Consider the following 18,105-nt stretch of genomic DNA (forward strand, 5'->3'; position numbering starts at 1 on the left):
ACATACATCCAAGAATGATCAGCTATTAACTACTGAAAGAAAAATAAAAGATCAATTTTTAACCTCCAAAATGGCTACATTCTTGCCATCTCACCTTATTTACAGGCATTGTCTTGAGTAGTCAGGCAAGTCAGTAGCATAATAACTCTTGATTAAAAGGGACAGAGACATTTAGGTACAAATATGTAATCACATTAAAAAAAAAGACAGCCTCAGCTACATTTGTGAAGAAATGTCTGTACCAGCATGCAACAATGGCATTAAATAGGATTTGTCCCCAAAACAAGGCAGGAGGTGATGGTGTAGAAATCAAACATAAATTAAAGTACCTTTGAATCAGCATCCCAACACTGCTGCATTAGTTCTGCAAAACTTCTGGGACAACTGCTTGGAATGGTTAATCTCTAAAGAAGAGAGAATATACCAGTTACTGTAAGCATTTTCCTTTAAGCTGCTATTAACATATTTCCTGTGAAAGCAATGCAATTAAAAGAAGTAAAACTATTCTTCTTTCTTTTAAATGCATACTGAGGATTGACATATTAAAATGAAAAATCGAAACTACTAATACTAGCAAGACATACCAATTAATTAACAGACCTATAAAGAAGGAATGGAACAAATGCACAAATGAAGTTGCTTAAGAAAACTCGGAGATAAGGAAGTGAAAACAAGGCAAACAACTTTTAATACTAAAACACAATAGTTTGTGGAGGTTGCTGCATGATAGGTATAATATACATTCTGCCTTAATTAATTTCTCCCACACAGAGGATCCAGCTGTACAATATTATAATCACTTCTGGTATAGCAAATGGATGAAATATAGATAACATTAAGTGAGTTAAAAACAGTTAAGTGAAGCTCTACGTGACACAAGAGATGTTTCATGAGCCTGTGTTCAGAAGGATTAATGAGGACATGCAGATCTCAGAGAGCACTCACAGAGCACAGTGAACCCATATCAATATTTCCTGATGACTGAAGACAAGGAGTTGCTGGTTATAGTCAGGACCACTGAGTACAGAAAATTTGTTTGAAGCTTATTTGGTTTCCTTTGCTGAGAGTTTTAAACTATTAAAACATTCCCTTAGTCGGTCCCTTAGAGGACTTTTAGTTTAAAGAATCTGCCTTCACAATGGACTGCCTAAAAGCAAATCCATTCTCATATACACACACTCAGACGCCGAAGCCTCTCTGGTTGAGATTAAATGTGCATCTCAACAACATTATACATATAAGGAAATGCCTGTGCTATTGCTGAGGCAGTTAACTGACTTCAGACGTTTCATACTAAATTTTAAAAACATGTAGGTAAACCCCCAGCTTCTCAGTGAAAACATGTCCAAATATAGGAGAAGTCAAGCTGGAAAAAGGGTTCCCTGTTCTGTAAGAGGGGAGAACCAGGTATTACAGTCCTGTTCAGATCAGGCTGCCAGGAAGATCCTCTGATCTGTCCTACTCTTAGCATTTCAGAACCAAAGCAGAGCAAGTTGTGTCAAACTGTACCATTATATTACTGCAATGTGATCCGAAAAGCCCTAAAACCCACACCAGCCAAAGTCAGAGTTAACAAATTCTGCTGTACAAGCATTTGAACACCATGAAAACTGGAAACATGAGATACAGAGCCAGGGCACTGCAGCAGTATAATTATTAAAATAATGTAATACTTTAAGGTGCAAATCTTTCTGTGCAAGAAATACACAGAAATTTGTACAATGCATAAACAAATTGTACTGGTGCTTGATCTCTATTTGAGTCATTCGCCTAAAAATACACTGGCTAGTCTTGCTACAATATTTGTTTGTAACCCTCACTGCTCTGGGAGGTGGAAAATCAGTTGCACTCAGCACTTACAGGTGTCTCACTTGTGCAGAATGTTACCTGTCATGTATTATAGAGGTAGCAGGTCCAAGAGTATCATATTTTGATAAAGATAACATTTCTCAGTGGTAATTTTTTATGAGATCACAGCTAGAGTAATCTGAACTCACAGCTTTTCTGGTGTATCTATAGTTACATAGGAACTCTACCAGATTAAAAGAGTATTGTGAAATTATGGGAGTCAAAAAAGACCCATACAGAATAATTAAAATCCACTTCATTTGTTGGGCTCAAGCTTTGCAAAGGGTGACTTTTCACCCTATGCAATTAGGCTTTGGCTTCAGTCTCACACTGATTTCAACAAGAGCCTTGCAGTGCAAAAAATGAAGGGCATGGTCAACAGTGATTCAATTCTGTGGTGAACTGGAACCATGCAACACCACTGATGCCAACAGATTGAACTGAAAGCAGAACCTGATCCCCACACTTGCTTTGGGACATAGAAATTATGAAAAATTGTACCTTACAATATTTATGCTAGGCATGTTCCTAAGTCATGGACAGCAAAAATAAAAAATATGTAAGTAAGTGTTAATACCCTCTAAGCTCCCTGGCACCCTTCTAGAGAAGATGGTAGCAACAGGCTAGTGGTATCTGTCAGACAAACATCTGGCTCTGAAAATGCCACCCCTTAGTTTTCTTCAGCCATGAATAAAACAGTCATCATGTCCACAGTTTGTTTATGCTATACTTCAGACAGTTTCTTGCTCTGGAAAACTGCCGAAGAAAGCGTTGTATCCTCCAACATCTTCCAGTGATTATCTACATCTCTTTACAACACTCCCAATGCCACTCTGTACCCCTTACATAAATCTGTACATGGTAGGTATAGGAAAGAAATACTGTTGATGGAAGGCTTTCTGGTTCCTCCTTCAAACTGATATATGAGGCTTTTCCTAAACTAGATGAGTCTCATTGTGCCTTCTGCTCTGATAAAGACCGCAGAAGACGACAGTCTCAATCTTCACACTGTCAGTGTAGCATTTCCATCTAATTGCTGTATCATAGAATCACTCACCATAATTAATCCAGTCATCAAATAGAAGAAAAAAAAAAGAGATGGGGTAAAAAAACCACCACCAAAAAAAAATTAACCTAAGAGGAGGAAACCTAACTCCTCTGTTTAACTCTGAAGCATTTTGAGAAACAGTTTATGTAGAATAATAGGAATCTGTATTGTACAGCCACTACCTCGCCATTGTAATGTTTCCCAAGCTTCCACTGTGTCTAGATAGAGGAGGTTTCATCTTTGTGGAGGATTTCCATGCTTGTCTGTGTGTGGCACAGTCGCAACCTTAAATGTTTTTTAAATGTAGTTACTGTCTTTGATATCAAGGGACTATGTGTTCAGATATATGCTCACATGTCCTACTAACTGAAAGCCTCAATTTGTGAGAAGAAGAAAAGCGAGGCTGGGGACACTGTACAAACGGTGTTTACACCACTGAAGTGCTTTTGAAATGGAAAGACTCTGCATGAGGAGGCTTGCAGCTATGCCACAGCCTTGCCGATACCAGTGAGGAGCTCATCTTCAATGTAGTGTTGAACGTAGGTGGCAAAACTGTAATTTCTCTCTTTTTTTAAAACTATTTTTTCTTCTTTTATTTTTGAAATTTTCATCTAAGCGGCAGTTTCTTGTACTATAGTGACTCCTGCTGGGAGAGTTAAGTTGAAGTAGCTGAAGGTCTCTTACAGATATATCAACTCCCGGCCAGTAAAAAGATGTCCTAAACGCAGGAGATGGAGTTAAACTGTTCCCCTACCTTGGACGCAATGGCTTCTTTCATCACTAAGAACAAACCCCTAGGTTTTACAATTGAGACTGAGAAACTAGTACAGTACTTGTACAATTTTTGATCTACAGCATCACGACGTGAAGCTGCAACAATTAGATGTAAAGGGTCCATTCATGAGGAATAACATCACTTTGACCCTTTGTGTTAGCTCCTACTGCTAATCTTTCCATACGCGTGAACTTACTTTCAATTTGAAGAAGATGAAAAAGTCTTTTGCAAAACCCCAATACTGTTTTCTGATCTATGTACCTGAATGTAGAAACGTAGTCTTACCTCGTTTTTTTCCACTACAAGCCAAGCTACTTGTAATCCTTCCAAGCCTTTAAAGGGGACCTCCCTTGTTAGCATCTCCCAGAGAACCTGGAACAGAAAAAAAGAAAAGAATTTTTATTTCTGTACTTTGTATTTTAAATACATTATTAAATCTTGATACAGTACTATTCTGTATCCAATTATCAGGCAACCAGTTTCCATTTGCAGGAACTTGGACCAGTGTTTGTGTGCAAGATCCTCTCACTAAATTAATTTGAACATTTTTGCTTTTTCTTCTACAGATAACCCAGATGAAAAACTGGATTGTGTGGGGTCCACTGTCTGCAATTTTGTGAGAGTCATAGAAAATGCTTTTTACTTTCTTAGTACACTACATAGTTCATATTTGGCACTTGAGACTTGGGAAGACAATGAACTCCTCCTCTGCTTCTCAGCCCCAACTAGACATATCTTTACTTTGTAGACATTTTGCATTTAAAAATATTTCTGATTGCACATATTGTTTCCCAGTAGTCAAGATATGATCCAAAAGGTATATGATATTACTCCTATGAAAATATTAAATAGAACTTTGCAAGCAAAACTGTAATTGCTTATCTCCAAGTATGCGATTATATTAAACAGTATACAGCATATGGAAAATTACTCTGTTCTTCTCAATATCTCATAGTCACACTGTCAGACATAAAAAGATCTCCTAAACTCACATGCTTTTAGCATTTTGGTAGCACAGTACCCCAGAATCTAAGCTACTCTGTAGAAAAGAGTTTGGCATCACCAAGAAGGCTTCAAGTCAGTGAATCTAACTTGCTTTTCTGCCATTGGGACTACATATTGGAGTTTAACCAAACTGACAGACACTTTGTACCTTCACCTGTGAACATTTTTTTTTTTTAATTGGAACCTCACACACGTATCTTGTTACAAATATCCACATACAAACTTTTTCTGCTGTTCACATACCAACAAAATCATATAATTTATATAGGATCTGATCTAATGCATTAAGAACCTTAGGCAAGTCTTACTATTTTGGTTAGTACCCAGCTTATATCAAGGTAATTAGAAGGAAAATGCAAGAATACTGGCAGATGCTGCTCAAGCAGAAAAATGCACTGAAGCAGAGTTGGACCTTTAATCAAGTGAACAGGGTACTCCATCAACAGACCTATTTAAATAATTCTGCCTGAGTTGGAAGACTGATTAGTAAAGGCAAGGGTATCTTGGAAAAATAAGTAAAAGGGCAGTTTCCCCTCACATAAGAAATATATGGGGAAGGCTATCATAAAAGGTATTTAGCTCTTCTGTTTGCCTCAATTAATTCCTTTGAGAAAAAAAAAAACACAAACAACAAAACAGGCACCTCAATTTGTAATTCCAGTTATCATCTCTCTACTGGTAGTGAGGGACACTTAACTAGGAGAGAAGGAAAAATTTAGCAGTGCTATGTACTTCAGACAAAAAGATCAGTGTACAAAACACCCAGACTCTGGACCAAATCAAACATGCAGTTGAGCAGCCTTGGAGAACCATCTCCATCTGTATGGCTGTACTAGGAAACCAGTGAGAAGACACTCAAGTTTGCACATCAGATAGAGCATTATCTAAATATATCTGCCAAGTAAAGAACATTATGAAACATGTAAAATGTATCCAAGAGCCTTGAGCAGGAAAATTCTACTGCTCTGCTACCTTTCTTTCAGAAGACCATAAATTGTAAGGGTGGTCTTGTTTCATTCATGCACATAAGTTTGTGTAGAACATTTTCCACTTAGTTCCTATCATGATGCTTTTAGTATTTATTTCTACTGCCTGTACAGATCACTGCCTTCCTAAACCAATAGTGCTACCTTAAAACACTTCAAGACTGCACATAGTTCAAGATAAAAACAGCAATCTGCCACAATATGAAGAATTTTTCTTAATGTCTTATTTTTTATTAATAGTAAAAGAAGTAGAAGATATTACAGTGTTGTGTCAGAAATCCTTGTATTTATTTACACAGGTTTAGAAAATGTTCTAACATTGCCATTTCGTGTTCAGACCAATGGTGCAGACAAAGCTTCAACCCCATTTCATGACTTAGCTACCGTGAATCATCAGCTACACTGACACATTATCAGTCTTCTAAAAAGCAGCAAATAGCTATCCTCTGCATTCCTGTTTGTCTCTTCCTGTCCCCAAGGTCATTCAGCAGCAGCAAAAAAGCACGTAACCTGACCTACCCCAGCCTCTCTATTGTGAGAAACACTGTTCATTTTCAGAATTGTCTCTCAGAAGCCCATGTCATATGCAAATCATTCTATCTTCTATTTCTGTTGTAATTTAATTGAGACTGGCATGATTCACTTCCCCTCCCATCTGTGATGGTGAGGATCACCTGCTTTCCTGATCGCATCACATCTCTGTGATGGAGCAGCAGGGGCTTACTGAGAAGTAGTCACACTAGATACAATGACGTAAAAGAAAGCAAGTCCATTTAATGTAGTGGTTTGTAAGCTGTGACCTCTGAGAACATTCAGCTCTTCTTTGCATACAAAGAAATAAAAGGAGATCCAAATGCATGCATGTTAATCCTATACATGGCTTATATGGTCTTCAGAAAAAGCTCATACACTCACTTCTGTCAGAGCAGCTGTGCATTTCAATTCCTATCCTCTCAACTATGGGACAACAACAAAAAGGAAAAAGGAACCCAAAACTAACCTCCTGCACGCCCACCCCAGTGCAAAGCCAACAAAGATTTAAAGTGTCATACAGGACAGGGAATATCCAAATGAGTCATTTAATTAAAAACAAAAACTCTGACTATCTTCACTGAAAGAAATGTTTTTGCTTGGTAGGGAAGGTGATTCAGAGATGAGAGTTAGGAGTCACAATTAGCAGAAGTACAGCATGAGAACTCTTGTACTGCCCTTAGGTCAGTCGCCTCTGCACTGATCCAAGTGGAAGTTAAGATCTCATAATTCTTTCCAGAAAGGGTAAGGGATAACCCCAGGAGCTGGCCAACATTCCTGCTATAAATAGCATCTGTTGTCATAGCCAAAGCACTGTACAAGCTATTGCTAGGATCATAAGAGCTGCTACATTTAATGGCAGTCTCTATGCTACCTATCACAAATTAATGGGTTTACTTTATTGTTCTCATAATTGTTAAAATAATTCAGCTACATTGTATGAGCTTTCTATGATTAAAAACATTTATTCTGATGCACAAGCACACAATGAACTACACTGCAAACAACTTTGTAAGGATAGCACATTCTGAGCATGTATCTTCATGATTTCAAAACAGCTTTAGAATGAACATTGTCATTCCACATACACTTCTGTATGTGGAAGAGAAGCAAGGATTCGTTTTTGAGCAACACAAACAATGACATACAGGTCAATTTCTGGGTTGATCACTTGTAACACTTGTTACCTGTTGTTTAGAGTACAGATTTAGAAATGGATTAGAAAAGACAATCATAGCATAGCAGAAGGAAAGTACACGATCCATCTTTGTGTTGTAATACACCTCTTGGAACATTTAACTTTAGCATTTCATGGCAGTATTACATATTATGTACTATATATCTCAAAGAGAATATATAGACCTGTTTAACCATCCATGAAGAGTAGGACAAACCAATCTGAATGTTAGCTATAAACACATAGGCACTTGTTCACAAAGAGGAAAATTCATTTCAACTGAGGACCAACTCAGATCTTTAAGGCTGCAGAAAGACTTTGACACTTCATGGAAAAAAAAATCCTGGCAGAAGATTGGTTTGTAGAAAGAAAAGTCAGGGAAAAAAAAAAAAAAGGGAAAAAAAGGCAGAAAAGAAAACCACAGGGAAGGCGACAAATATTGCAAATGGAATATCTATTCCTAGCATCTTACTAGTTTACATTTGAAAGGATTCTGTTCTTTGTTAACAGGACTTTAACTGAAGAAAATCAGGTTTGTCTCTCAACACAAAAGCTGCTGGCAAGTGTTACACTTTGAAAAGGGATTCTTTAAATTTTGTTTTCACAGGTGGTAATAATTTGAAGAGACAAAAATATCCTTTCTAAGATTTTTTTGTTTTCAGTCTCCTAACTAATTCTCTGTAAGTCTAACGCTACAGGGAGATTTTAACTTTCAGTGTTATGTTTGGACAATTTCTTACTGGTGTAACCCCATTATGTCAGCAATTTCATCAACAGAGAATTTGGGCCACTGCCATTCTTCATTTCTACCCCTGCATCTCCTCTAAAAACAAGGGTGTTCTGAGACTGGAGTTATAAAAAGATTAATTCATTCCCAAGTGTTTATGAATTCATAAGCTTCTACCCACAATAAAAGACACCATCTCGAAACCAATATATTAAAAAATGAGGGTCAAATATTATTAGGCATACTAAGGTGGCACTATAGATCTATAACCACTTTAAAATATTCTAATAACATCAAACTGTTTTCATACAGAGAGTAGCTAAGTTTTACCTCTAAGCACAAAGCTGTCAAAGCAGCTTTATTTTTTAGACAAGGAAAAATAAACTACGTGCAACACACTGTTCCCAAGGCTCTGGTAATACCTGACATGATAAAATATTACACAATTTCTTGTTACTTAAAGTCAATTTACACCAAGATGACTATGTGAGCAGTTTGAGCTATTAAGACCATGTTTGGAATTTCTCCTCTAATATTTTTGCTTTGTTTTGAAAGTGGAATGTTTCCCTTCAGTGAATAATATGTGATTGCTTCCAGTAACAGTTTACATTAACATTTACATTTGTTAGCTTATGTTCTCTTACTGCTTGTGACTTCAGTTAAGCAAGTGAGGACTTTAAATCTGCCAGTATAGGCTTTTCCCTCCCCTCTTCGCAAACCTTTGACTTTTCATTTGTAAGTGATGCCACATCATCTCTCATTTTTTCCCCATTATAAACAACTGTTATCTTCCACTGGGACACCAGTTTAGCTATGTATGGCCATAAATGCTAGCTTAAAACCACACTGACTCCCTCACATGTATCCCACCCATCTCAAACAGAAAGAGGCAGTACTTGACAGGTATTGAAAGTATTTGTCATTCTGCCACTCACTGTTGAATACAACAGCAAAAATGGTTAATACACAGGTATGCATGGAAACTACAACCCCACTTCCTTTCCTTTTTCCTCCAAAGTATTTATTACTGTTCTCTGTCAGAGAACGGCTGTGAGACTAGACACAAAATTGGTCTGACCAGTAGGGCTTTTTCTAGCCTATTTTGTATTGCGCAGCAAAACCAAGTTAGAGTTTAATTGTGGACAGAGTGAATTGTTGTACCGGCAAACCTGACATTCTGATGAACTATAACTGATTGTTTCCTCTTTAGAAAAATGACAAAGCCATGATGGCCTTTTCTGTACTATCAGAGCCTCTACCTCCTCCACAAGAGGTACAGTCTCTATTCTCACAACAAATGACAGAAGGGTCTTTTAAACAATTAAGCATGGAGAAGTTACATACTTTTAAATATCAAATCAGTGACAGTTCATTTAATGGAAAGTAGAATGCTAATCAGTTCATCTTTACATGACCTTGGCAACACAACCTTTTTCTCTTCTCTCCACTAAAACACACAAGTAGAAGTTCATGACACAGATCATTCAGTGGCTCCAGCAAGCCTGTGGATGTATGCTGAATACTTGTGGTAAAGCATGCACTTTCTAGTCTGGCATGCTGCTAATCTAATCTGACAAAGATCTTACTAAACGTGCAAGACACTATCTTTCTACCTATCTTCCTATCATTTGCAAGCACATAATTATAAATTATGGGTGAGTCTTGAAAAAGTGTGATCTCTTTTGTTGCCCTTGTTGAGAATCTTTATTCCTGCATCACATGAATTCTGTCGTGGTACTACACACAGGGAGACGAGAGCCACTCACCACTCCATATGAGTATGTGTCACATGTTTCAGACACTGGGAGACTCTGGATAACTTCTGGGGCCATCCATGGAAATGTGCCCACTAATGACATGTGTGTTGTATGGGAGTGGAACCTTGAGGCACCAAAATCACAGATCTGGGAAAAAAAACCAACAAACAAAACCCAAGAAAACTTGAGTATCAACCTCATTCATTAAGTGTCAAAATATCCCTAGTCAAGTAGCAGCATGATTGTAAAAAGAATTAAAGTGCTCATACCTTCAACACACCATCAGCAGCTATAACAACTGAGAATGAAAAAAAAAAAGGTTACAATAATGCTTTTAAAAATAAACATAATACATTTTCACAGCAAACAATGTGGTAAGCCAGCACCTGAACAAGCACAACTGTCTTGGTTTCTTTGAGAAGCTTTAGAAAACATCTGTTTGAGTACCTGCAAGTCTCTGAGTAAATGCAAGAACTTCCAGGTTTTACTGAGTTCTAAGACAGCAAAATAACTACAGCTAATATAAAATAAAGTCCATTCTCCTGAATGTAGTTAGCCTTAACAAGAAACACTCTGAAAGATTCATCAACAAAAGGAGAAAACTTACAATTGAGGTGAGATTGAGATTCTTCTTGAGTATTATCTCCCTGTGTCCATAATTAAAATCTGTGACCCTTATATCTCACTATTAGTGGCCAAACTTTCAGCTAAAAGGCAATGTTCAGGAAATTTCATAAATGCTCATTATGTACAGACTAACTAGTGCAGCTCCAAACTAAGTGCATGAATGTCTGTCAGAACTCAGATCACAGTAAAGACAAGATTTTTCAGATAAGAAACAATAGGCCTTATCCGGTCTACTGTGCCTGGTGTCTGCCAGCTTTTCCTGGTACTCAACCTTTCTACACTGGAAAAAAGTAAGCTGATAAGAGAAGTACTATCATGGTCAGGAAGACAAAACTTGAAAGAGCCCTCCACTGTGATCTAAATGATGTCAGGGACTGTAATAAAGGTGACAGGCTCAGGATGGAGAGGAGAGAACATGCTCTTCTCTGTGCCTCAACAAATGCAGCTGGATGACAGTCAAGGCATTAGTTAGTTCTGCATGCTCGCAAAGCTCAAGTACAGATTCAAACATCACATAATTGACAGGTAACAGCAAAACCAGAACATTTCAGTTTTGCTACTTTACCATTCCTGGACTTCAGATCTCTGTGGATTACTTTGACTGGAGCTTCCATGTGTAAATAATGCATTCCTGCACAAAACAAGACAACAATCTAGTTAGGCAGGCTGAGCATGGCCATCATGTGTCAATAGTCATGTTTTTCGGTTCCCATTAATTGTACTCATTAGGAGTTGGCATACCTGTATGTCATACTGATAATCTGTACTTTGGGTACAAGACACTAAGCAAAGCTCGCATATCTCTCAGAGCATCTGTGTGGCTATGTTAATGTTTTTTAATGTCATATTTAGTTATTTTCTCTGAGGTGGTATCTACACAGGGAAGCCAAGATACAAATTTACTGTTTGTTCATTAGTTTACACAAATTCTTGTGTGGTCACAAAGCACACAAAGGATGAAAGACCTTGTTCTGCATTATTATATGAAGAATTTCAGTATGTTTGCTGAGAATAAACCCTTAAACATCCCAACTCAAATCAAATGTAAGGATAATTATGCACTTTACCTCATAATTACTTTACATCAGCAAAATTATCCTCTTGGGAGTTAGGGGCAAGCCAGACGAAAAACTGGCTCACGGAAGCCTTTTCCCCTCCAGAAATTATCTTAGATTCATAATAACCAAGGAACATATTAAAAAAAGCATAGTGATTGGTGCTTGGTTTTTTTATGTTCGGTTGTTTGGGGATTTTCTACAATATGAATAAGGAAGTACAGGAAGGCTTTCCTGACTTCACAGGGAAACCATCTCCAGCTGTACACTTCACTGCTGTCTGTGTAGGACAGTAATGCACTGCTCATCATGCTTACCTTTAGCTATGTCAGTTGCCCAGGTCATGATATGATCCATATCCATCTCTTCACTTTTGTTACTATTAATGTAATCAAACAGTGACCCAGCAGAAGCATACTCTGTTAAAAAAACAGCAAACTCACATGACATTTTAAAACATTGCAGCTAAACTGAAAGATCATTGAAACTTGACCCAGATCCAGAAAATAGTCAGCCTCCAGCTTAATGACAAAGAATCTGGGTTCAGCAGCTACTATTAGTAGTACTGTAGCAGGAGAGTGGTAATATGTTGATTATCCCAACATAGACATAATCTACTGCTAATGGGAAAAAATCAAACTAAACCATTTTATCAGTAATAGATATCAAATATCAGTAATAGACAATAAAATTAAAAGGCATTAGGCAAGCCTGACACCCAGAAAGCTCAGACAAAGCAGCTCAAATTCCAGATTAAAAGGTTCTGCATGTTTCTTGTTCAGGATCCATGAACTTTTTCCTTAACTTCTCTCAACTACACCTACAAAACCTACAGCAGTGTTATGTTAGTACAAACCAAAGTTGTTTTTTTTTTTGCCCCTTGGTGTTTGCAAGCATGGCAGCTGGAACCCAGTCCAACTGTCAGAGCTCACAGGACTGAGAGATGAAGTAACAAGCTAGTTACACCTACACACATTTAGGTGTAAAACCCCAGACAGTTGAAACCTCCACATGGCCACTTTTATATCGCTTGAAATTCTACCATATTTGGAAGAATGTATCTTTCCGTAACAGTGATTTTGCTGCTCCTGATCAGAAGAGCAGTTAACTAATGAGTTTGGTGGCATCAGATCCTTCTTATTGTTTCAAAAGACAGAGGATATTCCCACTGGCAAGTAGTACTGCACATAAATGCTGCCCCATAAAAAAAAATTAACAGATCAAATAATTTGTTCATGAAAAAAACATAAGGATGAAACTAGAGGTCTATCCCTGAGGCCAGATTTCTATATGTTGCAGGTCACTTTCAGCCATTTAAAGGCTGTAGCTCCTTTGCTTTATGGTTGTTTACTGTTCATTTATGTTTCACTGAAAAGACAAGCTTCATGAGTTGAAGCAGTCAATACATTTTCTTTTATCTGGTTGCCAGGACAGAGTGGGCACATGGCACCCAATGCAGCCAAAGTAACACAAAGACCAAGGGGATTCAAAGAGCAACTTCAAGCCTTTTTGTGGTTTGTGAAAACCTACTTAAAAGACTCCCCAAATTTTCATACTTAAGGTTGCAAACCCAGCTGATACATGTTTAATTTCAGCTATTTCAAAGAAGCCACAAAATCTCTCCCTCTAAGACAACATCAGATATGTCCAAATTGCTGCTAATTGTAATGTTAATCAATGAATGGTAGATGATAGGCTAAATGCATTAAAAAAAACTCCACCCAACATTGCTCATCATTGAGGAAATAAAAACCACTGGGAGATTGATGCGTGGGGAAGGAAACTCTGGGACAAGACTGAATCTGCAGCTTGGAACGTGGTAGGCCATATGAGAAGATTCCAGCACTAAAGGAAAGGAAATGAGGAGAAAGCCATGCTCAAGTCAAGTTAGTTTTGGATCATTACTGCAAGATTCCCTCTTGTAAGGAGCCTTTGCAGGAGACAGAAATATTGCTTCTGATGTCACTGAAAGAGGAGTAAGCTGCTGACCTGCACATTTCCTCATTAAAACATAAGCTTTTTTTACCTATGATGTCATCATCTGTCTTATAAATGGATTCTTCAGGAATAGGTTGTCTGCACACTTTGCATGCCTTTACAATGCATAATTTGATCCACCAGGGCCAGGGACAACTCAGTATCCAAGCCTTTTGCCACTCTGTATGAGCAGAGGCAAGCAAGCTTCCATCTACAAAGCTTGATCCTTTAGTATTTGTTCTGCCTATTTATTGTGCCGCAGGTTTTTAGTTGGAACTTACAGATTTGTAAATCATATTGTGAGGACGATTTTCTGCCAAAAATGGGAAAGAGATATTTGCTTCACAAAGAAAAGCTCTAAATGCCTGACTGGACCCACGCTGTGATGGGCTCTGGGATACACCCTACATTTCTGTGCAGATCAGGTGGCAGAAGCTCTGAGAACTTTTTGGGAAGAGGAAGCTGTAGTCAAAAAGATCCACCAGATATGAAAGATCTGCATGGAGATAATGTTCAAAAAGATAGCCAGTGGTATCTAGAGTGATGTGATCCATGTCAGAAGCTCATCAAGTGGGATGGTGAGTTCTAGCATCTCAGCAGGGAAATGTGTTTTCACTGCAGATGTAGCCCTCCTTGGAGAACTCTTTGACAATCCCACATAAGACTGTATGTGCAGCTAACACTCAGTACATGCCAGTGCTTGGTTGAATACCCTCATCTCCATCACTCTGAAGAAACATTAGTTTCTCAGGATTTCTTCTTCTTTGGGATTTTTCCCTCATAAGAAATGGATCTTTGACTAAATACAAGATTACGTCTGCAACACTGAAGGCCATCCAGAAAGTGACAATCTTTCTGAAAGATATTTCAAGTGCAATTAACAGTAGCCATTCTCTCATTTGAAAATGGTGTGGGGAAATGGAGCCTTGCTTCCTTTCCAACCCATTGCACTCCAGTCTCCTTAGAAGCTGCAGGGAGAACTGACACAGCTTTTTAGAAAAAGCTTTGCTTTCTTTAGTTAAGATGGAATCAGAGCTCCTTGAGTAACACACTAGTTGGACTAGACAGCATAGTCTCTCTCACACACAGTTAAAGAATCCTCATTCCAACGACATGATGAACTACTTTAGCTGCTGTCTGTCCTGTGACTGGCAAGCATGTTAAGTGTCCTCTGAGCACTGACCTTTTGTGAAATCAATCTGAGGGCTTTCTGATTCAGACATCATTACTGAGTTCCTGATTGTGCATCTCCTTTGTTACTCTCCTTGCTGGGTTACATTTATTACACTTATGTTATAAATTACAGTAAAATTACATAACTTGATTTATTAATTTTCTATTGTTTTTATTGCTTCAAGATGGTATCCAAGGTCCTATCTATATGCTGTCACCAATGGATCCCCTTAGACTGTGGTCATCTCCACACACCTCTGGAGTACTGACTGCAACACCATAACCTCCAGTAGGCTGATACTCCTGCAAGTAAAGCTCCCCGCACTCTGAACAGTGCTGTATCTCAGCAGTGCTCCCACCAGATGACACTGCCATCTGCCCTGATAATCGGATGCCTAAGAGACAGGTAGAAATAACTGAATTTTCTTCACAGGTCTGTCCACCATCTGAGAATTAATAAAAACCTGATGGCAGTGTTTCATACTGGTATTAGACTGTGCCATGTGCAAAGACCAGTCTTTGCATCAAACCCTTTGAAGAGCTACAGCATGCCAAAACATGCCTCCTAATACATGCTTCCATGGTTTTTACCTTTCCAAACATTTGTTTCAGCAGAAGATTTCAGAATCTTCAGCAAAGATTTGTTTGCTTTAGGTTTACTTTCGACTACTACCTTACCTAGTTTCTCCCATATAGGAATGGGAGAAATTCCATTATCTGTAATGTAATTTTATATCTGGACCAAATCCAATGATAAGAGAAGGAAGCTTACAGCGATGGTAAAAAAACCAAATCACACCACAACAGAACCACAAAACCCAACTTCTGCATAATTCTAGGAATGCTGGAACAAATGAAAACTAGTTTCCTGTGAACAAAAGGAGCTGTCTTAGGATGTTTAATGACTCTATTTCAAACTCCTCCCATAGCTGAGAAGTTCCCCATGCAGATTCTCCTGTTCTCAACTGAGGCAGAATTCATGGTGCTGTTCTCTTCTGAGCAGACCTTCCCTTTTCACAGAACTTGCCAGAACTTCCTATCATGAAAACCTCCTCTTGTGTCAACAGATCAGTTAAAATGGAAAAGCAATTCAGAGAATAGGGTAAGAGAACACAGTGAAAGCTTCTATACAGAGGATGGCTGAGTCTGTGCTCTAAGAATGCCCCAGGCTCCAATTGCCTCTGTGCTGCTACCAGCCATGCTCCCCAGCCTAGTTCCCACCTCCAGCACTCCCATTTACACTGAGGAAGGTGGTGCCAAGCACTCTAACATTCAAAGGTGGACAGAACAATTAGCAAAACACTGACACTGGCTAAAGCTAATACCTTGTAACATTGGAGTTTTACAGAATGAAAACAAAGGTCACACAAAAATCCTTACCTGTAACTATGCCATAATTTGGAGGTTCGATGACAGCTCCATAGAACTGAATGATGTTTTTGTGACTGAGCACACTGAGTATTTCTGCCTGTTGAAAACAAACAAGCAAACAAGTTAGACAATTAAGAATGAACAAGTTAGACAACTAAGAATGGGGCATTTACTATGACTATGATTTTACACCCAAGCGGGCATACATAACTATTCACAAATGCTTGGCATTTGAAAACCTCATGTGAGAGTTTGGCAGATGAACACTTTGTATGTGTAGGGAAAAAACCCTAAAAATTTTCAAACTATTCTTTCATGGCCAAGGCACAGATGTAAAAGCTAAGCCGTTGGAAAAACTGAAGGCCACGGAAAACTTTGTTCAAAGAAAGACCTGGAATTTTTGGCCGAGTTACAGCAATCCTATCCAGGATTCTTGTTTATGCACAAAGTACTTCGGGTTCAGCAAGCCCAGCACTGCAGGCTGTCAGAGCATGCCATGCACACACAGCTCCATCCAATGTTTACTGGAAACGTGGAGTTTCCAGGCATGCGCTGTGGATTCTGTTCGTACACACACAGCAAGCATGCTTGAGATTGCCAAATCACCAGCAGTGCAGTTGAAACTGCTCCTCAGAGCAGACTGCAGATGTTTGAAAATTCTGGGTAAATACTCAAAACCTTCACATTCCACTTGAACAATGCTTCTAGGTTTGAGAAAGAGACTGCAAGAGAATAAGAATGTATCCACAAAAGTTAAGACATAGTCCTTGTGCGTTTTAACAGAAAAGGTCAGATACCTCCCTTCAAGGTCTCTCAACATTTTCACATCTGTAGTATATTACATAAATACTCAAAAGATTTAAGACATCTTTTACATATATTTATTATGCAAATACAGGTTGTATATTTTATATATTATTTTTCTATATATTATATATTTCTCTACAGCAATGTATGACTTTAAGACTTCGAGACTGTGTTAACTCTATACCAGTCAAGAGTATCTAAGAAGGACAAAATCAAAACTAATTCCTCTGAACTTATCAAAAGCAGTTGATCTGACAGATTCCTTTTCGGATCTATTGACTGGTTGTAGGAGTGTTGCTGTTCGCCTGCAGCTTGTCTTCCCACATTTACTTAAACAGTTGCCAATTAAATTATTTTGTAGCCTGGTAGCTTCATAGAAAACAGGGAGACAATAGCAGCTTTGTCACAGAAAGCAGTGGTACATCAGCTAGTGCTACTGCAATAAATGTATAGACATAGCAAAATGGTGTTTGTTTGGCCTTTGTTTTATAGCTGGTACATGATACATGTGTGTAACCATGATTACAGATAAAGGTGTCAGGTGGTTCAATTTTTTGGTGTTGTTGCTTTTTTCTGAGTAACTTCAACACAGTTTCAAATGAAGACCTTTATCTTTAGCTGATGCACCAACATTTATACACATTCAATTAAGTCTTTAACTATAGTTTTGAACTTAACCTGGGTTGCACTAGTTCTTCATGCTGCCTAACCTGCTCAGCAAGGCAGGGAGTGTTACCTTGAAGTGAGTCATCTTTTTTTCATAACAGCAGAAAATTAAGTTTTTTAATATACACTATTTTCAGCAAAGCATACAGCAGGTAAGTCCACAAAATAATGTAATTGGCAGCTAAGCAAATGTGGGAAGACACACTTGTAGGTAAACAGCAACACTCCTACAGCCAGTGAAGGGATCTGAGATCTGTCCGATCACCAAGCAGTGTGTTGGCAGAAGGAGCTCTGCCCTCCAGCTGCAACCCCATCAGCCTCCCAAGGCAGGAGTCTAGCACTGGCAGCACTGCCTGTTTCAGGAGCTGTACCTCCAAACTCCTTCAGTAGCCTGGAGGATGCAGATGACCAACGAGTCATTCAAAACTCCATCTCCATGGGCTAGCACATGCAATACCCCTATACTTCACAAACTTTGTTATTTTCTTTTTATCTTTTTTGGCAAATATCCAAAGCAGTGAATATCCTCTAATTCCGAGCAGCATTACTGCTGGATAACTCCTTGACTGCCTACA

The 18,105-nt window shown here is 38.4% G+C and overlaps 1 protein-coding gene across 2 annotated transcripts in view; it reads right to left on the minus strand.

Moving 5' to 3' along the window:
- Window positions 1-18,105, minus strand: part of MAP3K20 (mitogen-activated protein kinase kinase kinase 20) — an 82,160-nt gene that overhangs the window by 42,649 nt on the left and 21,406 nt on the right. For both annotated transcript variants that reach the window (XM_054380839.1, XM_054380840.1), the window contains exons 2-8: window positions 16,067-16,154; window positions 11,854-11,955; window positions 11,047-11,112; window positions 10,124-10,152; window positions 9,864-10,001; window positions 3,957-4,043; window positions 330-404 (exon numbers count right to left, since the gene is read on the minus strand). In XM_054380839.1, coding sequence (XP_054236814.1) covers window positions 330-404; window positions 3,957-4,043; window positions 9,864-10,001; window positions 10,124-10,152; window positions 11,047-11,112; window positions 11,854-11,955; window positions 16,067-16,154 — 585 coding nt within the window. The remainder of the gene's footprint in view (window positions 1-329; window positions 405-3,956; window positions 4,044-9,863; window positions 10,002-10,123; window positions 10,153-11,046; window positions 11,113-11,853; window positions 11,956-16,066; window positions 16,155-18,105) is intronic.

The sequence above is a fragment of the Indicator indicator genome, chromosome 5, assembly GCF_027791375.1.
Source record: "Indicator indicator isolate 239-I01 chromosome 5, UM_Iind_1.1, whole genome shotgun sequence".
Classification (NCBI taxonomy): Eukaryota; Metazoa; Chordata; class Aves; order Piciformes; family Indicatoridae; genus Indicator; species Indicator indicator.